The 10786-nt window shown below is 39.6% G+C and overlaps 1 protein-coding gene across 1 annotated transcript; it reads left to right on the forward strand.

The window, feature by feature from the left end:
• Positions 1-493: 493 nt before the first annotated feature.
• On the forward strand, positions 494-2906 carry LOC135349040 (uncharacterized). The gene is made up of 4 exons (XM_064547488.1): positions 494-688; positions 819-1034; positions 1145-1285; positions 2586-2906. The coding sequence occupies exons 1-4, from the start codon at positions 563-565 to the stop codon at positions 2724-2726; spliced, it is 624 nt and encodes a 207-aa protein (XP_064403558.1). The 5' UTR covers positions 494-562; the 3' UTR covers positions 2727-2906.
• Positions 2907-10786: the final 7880 nt, after the last annotated feature.

Consider the following 10786-nt stretch of genomic DNA (forward strand, 5'->3'; position numbering starts at 1 on the left):
TTAGTTAGAATGCTCTGGAGTCACTTTTGCTTGCCACTGCACTAGCTGGCCTGGTGTGTTCCTGGATCAAGCTGGCTTGTCTATTATTGTTGCATTTTGATTGAGAATTACTGAACTCTGCAATCTGATTGGGCTGCAAAATTTCTGCAGTGGAACAAAACTAGTTGGGCGTGGCTCGACCGGCATCAGGGAGACGGTCGGGCCACGCCCAACTAGAACAAAACTTGGACATTGGAACCCCACGCAGCTGGTTGGACTCCGCCCAACTAGGCCTAGCCTACAGTTGTAATAGTTGGGCGTGGCTCAACCGTCGCTGACGGAAGGGACGGTCGGGCCACGCCCAACTACAGTTGTAGTAGCCTCGATTCCAGGTCGCTCTCATTTGAGTGAAAGGGCTGGGATCTAGGCTACAGTTGTAGCCGCTGCATTTATGGGCGTGGCACACAGATCTATTTCTCAGGGGGGTACAAGACACGGTATCGCGCCTTGATTTTGCCCCCGAGAATTGAAAATCTGGCCATATTGACATTAATTTTGTGTATAAAGATTTACTGTCCACAAAATGGATAACGTTTCTGGTGCTGTAGCTGGTGCTGCTGTAAAGTCGCTCATTCAGCCCCACCCTGGTACTGGAATTTTTAAATCCTGGCAGGGCATAGTAGAGATTGTTCTCAGAATTGTCAGTTTGGTAAGTACAAAGATATTATAGGCCTAAACATCATAATACTTTTTGTAGGAGTGTGCGGAGGTTTACTTATGAATCTTACTAGTCCTTGATTAATAGATGATGTGGGCCATAGCTTGTTTCTTTCTCTAAGGTTCTGCTGTTTCTCCTGTTCATTTGCTGTTGTGTGGTGTTGGGAAATCTGAATAGCACCTCTTTGAGTACGTCAGGGATTGCATCTTATCATGCTGCACCAGGTTGGCTCCTGTTTGTGGTCATAGTTACCATGGCAGTTGAGGGACTGATTCTTGCTAGCCGATTCCTTAACTTCGGATTTGTCACAAAGTTTAATACAATTTTCCATATTGTGGTAAGTAATTATCATTGTCAAGTTTGAATTAAAGTGGCGTAGAGTGGCCTGAGATCCTAGGTCATAATAAACTATCATTATAATTTACTATAATACTTTTTTTTCTACAGGACATTGTTATATGTTTTGTCACTGCGGTGGCAATATTTTGTGGCACTATTCCAAGTGCTGTGTATGCAGGACGGCTTAATGCTATTGGTGCTGCTGTTCCTGGTGCTGCTGCTGCTGGTGGAGCAATGGGTGGAGTTGCTGTAAGTCAATTATTTTACATACCGTTTACGGTACTCACCTGAAAATACGCCTCCCATTTTGCGTAGAACTCTTGCATCAAAATCATGGGCTTAAATACAGCTCACACACGTTATGAATAGTACCACAAGACATCCTGGTCCAGTGCAAGTAAAATGATACAAAAATGAACTACAAAACACATGTTCAAAGGGGAGACAAAGCATAAAGCTGATCAGTCTGTTCCGAAACATGCTGGAACATTAAGCTTGAAAGCTTTGTAGCTTTTTTTCTGAGCAGTCTTTTGTGCAACATAGAGCTTGAACATTGTAACGTCGATCTGTAGCTAGCTAAATGATGCTTCATTCTCGAGTTATGCTTAGTTTTGGTTACTTGGAATGCCATTGCAGCCTTTTCAGAAGAGTGCGTATCAAAACTTGTCCATAGAGTGTTCCTACTCTACTTAGTAGTTAGCTCTGCACTAGAACGCTAGCTATTGGTAGCCTCAAGAGTGAGAAAAAGAGACCTGCAGGGCTCTACTAATGCAGCAGCCATTCATTAACTATTGGCATCTTTTTTAGCATCAATCATGGTACCTATTCTTTGAGTTTCCTTGTGATTAACAGATTAGCCTGCACAACAAAATTAATGCAAAAATGTTCATCATGATAATCTGGTGTATCGACAATAGCTAGTACCTTTATGTTAATTATGTAGCTTTGACACATCCACCGAGGCATCAGCACCTACGGTCCTTTCATTGATTAATTATGGGACTCAGGGGGGCGTATTATTGAGCTAATACTTTAAATACCACATTTCCTGCTCTGGCTAGGAGCTTAAATACGAAAGGCATATTTTCCGGTGTCTACAAAAATGTACAGTATTTCGATTGAAATGCAAGTTTTCGCATGGATCTCAAACAAAAGGTAGGCAAATTATTAATGCATGCTTCGCAGGCAATTAAACGCATCAGGGCTTGTACAGTGTTGTTTGCAAATGATTACTACGCATTCAAAATATATAATATACGGTGTGTGCTTAAGAATAATTACACTGCTTACAATTTGAAAACATATTTACATTGAAAGTATTCAATATTGTATAAAAAACAAACCACGTGGCATGAGTGATGGGGTTTAATTCAAGCCGATCTGGATCTCAGTGAATTATTTGGGGGTTGAGAATATCCTGTTGTTAGCGAAAAGTGTCCAAGAGTAAATCAAGGGATTAACTGACAAGATTCAACCAGGAGTACAATGTACTCCTGATTCAACTAAAAGTCATTTATTAGCTCAAACTTCACGACATTGTTTATTGCAGGCGTTTGGTTTCTTCGCGATGATTGGCTTTGTTGGACTAGGTGTGTTCATGATACTCTCGATAGTACTGAAGTGGCCAAATGTTAACGGAAGCAATTATTCTGTGCCAGGAGCCACTGATGCCAGTTTCGAAGATGAATAGGTTTCGTAGTTATATAGTATAATAATTATACTATAGTTGGTTTTGATCCATGGGACAAACCTTACTTTTTGTGCGTGTACTGAACTCTATATATATACTTATAGTATTGAACCTAGGATGCAGAACTGTTGTTTTATGACTTAGATCATAGATTCATAATTTTATTTTTTTTACAAATTATCAACTAAAATGAGGCATAATTGTGCAGTAGGGTTGGCTCCAATACCAACAAATGACGCAAACAAGATAAGTCAATCCAGTGCTCAGTATATGGCATGTTGCATCACTGCCATGGCTACCATATATTGCACTGGATTATATGCACTTGCACTGTGTGTAAATGCAGTATCCATTTGGGACTTATGCCCCACCATCCCACCTAATAACTCATTTGGTTCCATTTATAGGCTACTACTTTTATAACTACTAGTGGGAAGAAAACCTAAAAATTTACTATGGAATTCAGCAAAACTAATGAACACACTAAATCCTTCAAAACACATGTCTTTTATTACGATTTATATGACCAGTCAGACGAGTTTAACGTCATTGGGCAACAAGTTAGTTATTGCAGGCACCCTCGTGCAACATGCCATATATTGCACTGGAGCAATATAATGCCCGAGGGCATTATGTCATCCAGTGCAATATATGGCATGTTGCACTCTGGCTGGGCAATAACTAATACATGCCATCAAAGAACCGAAGGCTTTATTAGTTAGCCAAAAAGGAGAAGTAGTGCTGTACCTCACTCAAACCCATACCATATTAACCAACCACCAACCCATCATTCTTGTTAGCATCAAGCCAACCCTACAATAATTATTATACCTTCCTCACGTTTTCACAAAACGTTTTTTTTTGTACTTGTTCGCACACTTATCCCCAGTGGTGTACTTTGTGCTTGATCGAATAGCAGAGAGTACAGAGCAGTATTAGTACGAAGCAGGAGCAGAGGAGGGGATGGAGCGTCTTATTATGCATAGTGTTGCAGATTCACTATTGTCTTAATCACATTTCATAATTGCTACATGTGTAGCTGATAATGCTGTGAATAATACAATGAATAATGTTAGCAGCACTTAATTAGCAGTTTGATATACTGATACTGTATAGCGGCAGAGGAGTATCCAAACTAGCAGTTGTAGTGTAGACCACGTTATGGAGGAGTATGCATACCATGTCACTATCAGACCCATCTTAAGTGGGTGCCTAGGTGTAGTGGTTAATTGTAGTTAAAAATGATATATCAGCACACACACTGTGGTTTGATGATAATACACAGCACTGACTACATGTGTGGGTGTTCATCTAGATGCATATTCAAATGACTTGAGGTGCAGAGTGTTGCTACACTACTTAAGTAAACCAATTAAGTAAGAGAATTAATGTACATCAGCAAAAGTACTGTAAAAGAATAGAGCATTTGTTCGGGAGAAGTGGAGATGTCGAGCCAGAGTAGCAAAGGCATGCATGGTCCTCATCCTATGTTAAATCCGTAACAGTGCTACAGATACTCTTTGAAAATCTAGGCACTTACTTAGGAGAAGTTCAAGCAAAGATACACATACATTTGTACATAATTATGAAGCTTGTGGGTAGATCATAATCATGATCAGCTTTGTTTTGTGGTTTAGTGGTGTGAGTACTCATGCACTTCAACATTCAACTTTGAATGATTCGAAAAGTACTGTACCTCCAGGTGAGCTAGGTTCCAGCCCACATTCATGGCTAACAGTTTACACAACTATATACAAGTGTTAGTGACGGATTCAGTCTTAGATTTAGAATGGAATGTGATGGGAGTTGGATACTCCAGTCCTCTTGATGTACTCCTGATAGCGGGTATATTTCGAGGGTATAAATGTTTGTGGTTTTCCCTGATCAAGCATCTACCGTGAACATTTATACCCCGAATTTAATATCGGCATGCATGCATGCTGCAGAATGGGCTGCTATTGCGCGTAAATATTAAATCTGCGGAAACCTTTCTAACGGTCATTCCGCGAAAATTTATACCCTCGAAATATACCCACTATATACGGTATAATTATGGCACGATTTACGATACAGAATCTGCGTAGTAAGACGCTCTATCGGACACGAGCACGTGCACTGCTTGTTGACAACAGGAGCACATAAAGAGAAGGAGCATCTAACTCTTACAGTTACTCAACTAACTGTTTAACTATGTAATAAGTTGTGTAGCACCACAAGCTAACAAACCCACAAGAGATATTATTGTGAACATTTCACATTTCTATTATGCCCTGAGGCGCGGTAAAGCTGACTGTGTTTAGGGAGCGTGCGGATTTTATATTAAAGTGGTAATACCCAGGTGGTCAATGATCGCTTAAATATTAGTACTCGAAACCTTTGCCCCCCCCCCCCTCTGAAAATTACCTGCCATATGGTACTTGGTTCTTAGGCCCACCCGCTTTGTTTTTTGACACTGATGGCTCCTTTTTATTACGATGGGCTTAATTTAAAGACGTCATCATAACAACTGGTTTCTAAAAAATAATGATTGTGCATGTAGGTGACTGATTGAGCTCCAAAAATGTTTCCTCGATCCCAGGCTGCACTTTCTTGAAAAGGGGAGGCCAGTGAAGGAGGCGGATATGTGGTTGCTAATGTTCAGCAACAAATTGTTATAGTGGGAATTGCTTAGCCGTGATATGGAAAACACCAACCATTGTCGGCGAGGCTTTGGCACAACATCAGTGGATCGATAGTTCATGGTTTAAAATAGTTTACGTAAGTACTCATTCACGCTGTTTCATTCAATTATCTCTATTTTAGGTACCTAATTTGGAACTCGGCAAATTTGTCAGCTATTAAATTGTTGTCAATTAAATTGTCTATCGTTCGGAAACACTTTACTTCCAGAGATAATAATTATTATTAAATTTTATAAATTATACATTAATTTTTTTATCACCCCCGTTTTCACCTAAATGATTTCCCACTTAACAATTATTTGGAAATAATGTTTTTGATGTGTTTGTAGCTTCTTCATTCACCTACACAATGCATGGTATCAGCACCATTTCTTAGAAATGTTCCCACCCTAAGATACTATTAAGTTTGTGAGATCCCTCCCAGAGACGGCATGCTGACAATCCAGTACCATCTCCAAGGCTACTGTATCATACTGGTTACTAGGGAGAATTAGGCTGTGTGTGTACAACTACTCAGGTATTCCACTCTCTAGATTACAGGCACTGTACTCTATTGCTGTACCCTAATCCTGGATATAACCACACAACAGACACAGTTAGTCAGGTGTTTTATAATTAAGCGTTCAATTGGAGACGGATCGGCCTGGGAACGAGGCTAGGTCACAACAAGTGTCTACGTAAAATTATAGTGGCACCTTCCATTACAACCTCAAGGCTATGCAATAATGCAGCTTTCTCCAAAACGACAACACTAATTAAAAATGCCTAATGGGCTTTGTGTTTGACGTACAGTACAGGCTATAATAATTATGTAACCAGTGTAGTAACATAGGTTTTGACACAGTTCGTTACTGATCTGTGAGTGAGTAGAGTCTATAGCTGGAACTCCTCATGGATCCGTAAATAAAAAGGGGAAAAGGAACACACAGTCATATACTACATGTAATTATAATACATGTAGAGTCATCTGTACAAGGGATCTGTTAATAATCTTCCTGACTGGGATCTAAATCTTCTGTATCTTCAAGAGTGGGCCCTGCTTGTTGACGCAATATTCGTGTCACCAGCTGCTGCCATTTCGCAAACAGCCACACTCCTACCCAAACTATCAGAGTCATATACAATGGCAGTGAGAGAAGTAGAAAGGCCTGGTGTGTGTGTGTGTTTATGCCTTGAAGGAAGGTATTTGCAATGGTGTTATTCTGCTAATAAATTATCATGCAGACGCATATTTAATGTGACACAGGGGCTACATAGCTAAAAGAAGATTCATAAGGTATACAATATTATTTACCCCAGTAGCCTGGCAGGATGACTCAATGCCAGAGTAGTCCACCGCAGGCAAAGGCAATTCGACTTGTAGCACTGGCCAAGTCGTTCCCCCGAACACAGCAAAGATGATACCCTCAATAAACACAGAGAGTGCGAACATTACATGGATCACAATGTCCTGGGAAAGTTATGGGAAAGTTATGGTGTAAAAATAGTGAACAAAACCAAAGTATCTGGAACGCATGTATAGTACATGTAATGAGACTGATGAGTGATCATATCATGTACCTATTTATCTACTAGCTACTACATTTTTTATATCACGTTGTTAAAAAAACAAGAGCGTAAAAGAAGACATACAGTCGGTCATATATAGAACCTCGAGCATAATTGGTAAGGGGTCGTCATGATAATTATAAAACACATAATTATAGTATGAAAATCCTCTTGTTTTATGCAATTAATATACAGGCAACTTGATCGCCCTCGTGCCTTAAAACAGTTGGTCTCATGCTAATGTTTTGTGTTCAAACACCAAAGGTTGCATTAGCAAAAATCATTAAATTAAGGTGGACATGAAATCAAAATTGGGCCTATTTCCTAGCACAGACCTCAACAATTTTGGGAGTCTTCATGCCAATAAATTCATTGGATATACATGTGTATTGTCGAAACACTCACAGTGATAAGAAAGATACCGATGTATTGATCCAGCACCTCCAAGTTCAAGAACCGTAGTGCAAGTATAATACCCTCATATATCATGCCTACAAAACAACCAAATATTACCCAGCCAGCTAGGCCATGGGTGCTGTCTCTAAGAGATAGAAGGTCAAGTACTGTTGCATTACTGGGATCCGTCGAGACTTTGTCAAAGGAAGTGTGTGTGGATGTAACAGCTGCACAGATAAACACTACAAAGCAAAGCACCTGTGTGTATGTATGAGGGAGACACGCAATAATACTCCGATGGTCATGCCATTATACACAAGAAGTAGTTTGCCCATAGATATAAGAGGGAGGGGGATTAGAAATGAAGCACATGCACACATTCACTTCTGTGTTATGCATGTCAGTTGATCTGTGTTTCACTTCCAGAACCTCCGAGAAAAATGTTACTAATATCATTCATATCTCCCCAATTCACCATGTGATTCTTTAGGACTGCATGTGCATCAAGCGCAGTCTATGTCACCAGTAACAGGGTATTGAAATAACAGTTGACCTTTTTTGTAGTAAACATTTCTGAAAAGCGTGCCTTATTTCCCTCCTCTACTTCAAAATCCTGTTGCCAAGGGTTCCATTGAACCTCCTCTGGGTACGGGCCTAGGTTTTAAACTAGCTACGGAGCTACATTTACATGCCAGTAGAACAGCCGCAGCAAGACAGTAGCAATAGGCCATAGTGAGCCCTGCAAAAAAGCAGCTTGGACGGCAAATTCTTGAGAGCAGTTCCGTATATACAGTTGAATATTCAAGAGTCACAATCATGATAGAGAATTGTGGAACTATATCAAGCCGAAACGATAATTATTGTGTATAATACAACATGCTTTTGAAGCTTTCATGCTAGTATGTAACATTGCCGGCTATGGACACTCAGTTATACAACTAGTACCTGAATGCAAATTTTAGGGGAGAAATTAGGGTCAGAGGGGGATATTCTCCCTTCCCTGGTTAATTACACACCTGTATACAAATCAGCAATTATTTTGTACCAAATACCTTATTGTGCAAGGTACATACTGTATAGCGGGTATATTGGGTTAGGGTTAGGCCAAGGGTATAAATGTTTGCGGTTTTCGCTGATTAAGCATGTACTGTAAACATACCCACGAATTTAATATCACATGCATGCATGCTGCCCAAGGGCAGCAACCTTTCTAACGGTCATTCCGTGAAAGTTTATATCATCAAAATATACCCGATATACGATATATAGAGATATCTACATACATAGAGATATCTGACGATGTTCATATATGAAGTACTACAGTGGCAATCCTTGCAGGACTATATGCCTGCAAGAAGTACATTCTATAGTCTACTGTACTTATTCGATTTAAGGCGATCCTCAAATTATGTGACACCCTCGATCTTAGGCAATTTTCTGAACTTTAAAAGTAGTGACTGCTGCGTTGACATTAATTTTTTCATTTATGTCACATCCTAAATGGATGTCAAATCATTGTTTCGATTCTAGGCTGCTAGAAACAATGTAATTTAAGCGGCCTATAATCGAGGATAATAGAGTAACCTCGACCTACCTCCAATTAGAAGCGACAACAGGAAACCATCATAATTTAACGACCTATGGCTGTATCGAATAAGTACGGTACAATAGAACCTCGAAAATTCAGAAAATGAACGTATCCCTTAAATGCGCATGTGCAGTGCAGCTGTTACTATGGAAACAGGCCTGCTTATCTTCTGCGCATGCGTGCAGACAACCATGTGGCACTGCTGTTTATCAATTAAGTGGGTGTATCAAGGCGTGGTTATCTATGCAGATTTCTAACCCCCGCCCTCTTCAATAATTCATAGTTGGGCATCATAAACTTAAAAGAAGTTACATCATCATTCTAATTATGTACAGTAGACTCTCGCTATTCTGGCTCTCTGAAATATATACGACCACCTCGATATACCGGCCATTATTTTGGTTTGGCACGGATTGCTAGCTAGATGTGTACTGCACAAAACTCACCCTGAAATGTGGCCACTCGCTATTCCATATACTGGCCAGTACTGGCTGCTAGGTTTTCAATGTATGTTTATTACGGCCGAATACGATGTTTGGGTGTGGTTTGGCAGATAAAATTGTTAATAAGAGCAGAATGATTCATTATCCTTCATTATCCTCGAGACAGAACCGCATTAGATTCGAGGTAAGGTCGTTTTTTTAGCCACGGCTATTATTTTTCTGAAATACAGCCACCTCGCTATTCCAGACAAGCTGCACTGTCCCAGATTAACGAGTCTACGTACTGTAATACATCTCTCTAATTTACAGATCGATGTATTACTCATTTAACCTTACCGTACCGTACCATCATTTACTTATAATCATCATTTACTTATAAACCTGGAACTCACAATAGTTACAGATCTCAGCACTATTTCCACAATTCCCTGCCAGAACTTGACTATAGCCAAACTGGGACTGGGAGACAACACATCTTTCATACGCTGCATGATGGAGTTGGCTTATAGTTAGTATAGTAGAACTATATCACTAGCTGGATCAACAGACAGCGCAGCAGATTAAATTATATGTTAAGTTGTAGCTAGCTGCTGATTTTGCAATTTTGTCAAATCCCGCCCCAATTATAGGCATACATACGTGTAAAGTAAACCACAATACCACAAAACAAGGAACAAAGTTTAAATTCTGAAGATTCTATAAACTTATCTTTATGTATATGTGGATATATAGATCTAGCTATACCTACAATATTCAGCATGAAGTACTATAGCTAGTTGGGTAACCAGGCTAATCCTTATCAAGTGGCGTATTATATGTACATGGCAGAGAATTGGAGACTGGTTCAGCATCAGGCGCAGGCTGTTTCTCAGTCAACAATTTTAAGATTGTTTTAAACGAACAGGCAGTGTATGTCGTAATCAAGCTACCCCTATAGCTAGAGCCCATACTTTCCACAAACATGACGAATATCTACTGGTCCATGCGATTACTTGCAGAAAATCCCGGTAGACTCTATGTACCTCAGTGAAATCAGAAAGATCGAAGCTCACTGGGGTAATTACTACAGAATATAGATTAAAGCTATACTCTGTATGATCAAGACAGCTTGAATGGACTGAATATTGGGGCTTCAAAATTTGAACTTTTGTGCCTATAGATGGAGATCTTACCAAGTTGTTGGTTTAGCTGTAAACTGTTAGATAAGTGGTTTTAAGTGGTTTTTTTTTTGCATTTTACAGTAATACTATTTGCCAAAACCTCACGTAAGCTACACCAAATAGCGTGAAAAACTGCAACAACAAAATCTGGTCTATAGAATCTTCTGTTCCAAAATTTAAACATTTCCTTGCTCTATAGTATTGTGGTTTACTTACGTAAACTGTCACACTTATTTCAAGTGGT

The sequence above is a fragment of the Halichondria panicea genome, chromosome 15 (genome assembly GCF_963675165.1).
Source record: "Halichondria panicea chromosome 15, odHalPani1.1, whole genome shotgun sequence".
In the NCBI taxonomy this organism is placed as follows: Eukaryota; Metazoa; Porifera; class Demospongiae; order Suberitida; family Halichondriidae; genus Halichondria; species Halichondria panicea.

Bases quoted from the DNA above. Each gene is read 5' to 3' on its own strand.
- LOC135349040 (XM_064547488.1), top strand. From the start codon at position 563: ATGGATAACGTTTCTGGTGCTGTAGCTGGTGCTGCTGTAAAGTCGCTC. The intron at 1,035-1,144 runs GTAAGTAATTAT...TTTTTTCTACAG, and splicing joins ATACAATTTTCCATATTGTG to GACATTGTTATATGTTTTGT. The intron at 1,286-2,585 runs GTAAGTCAATTA...TGTTTATTGCAG, and splicing joins GAGCAATGGGTGGAGTTGCT to GCGTTTGGTTTCTTCGCGAT.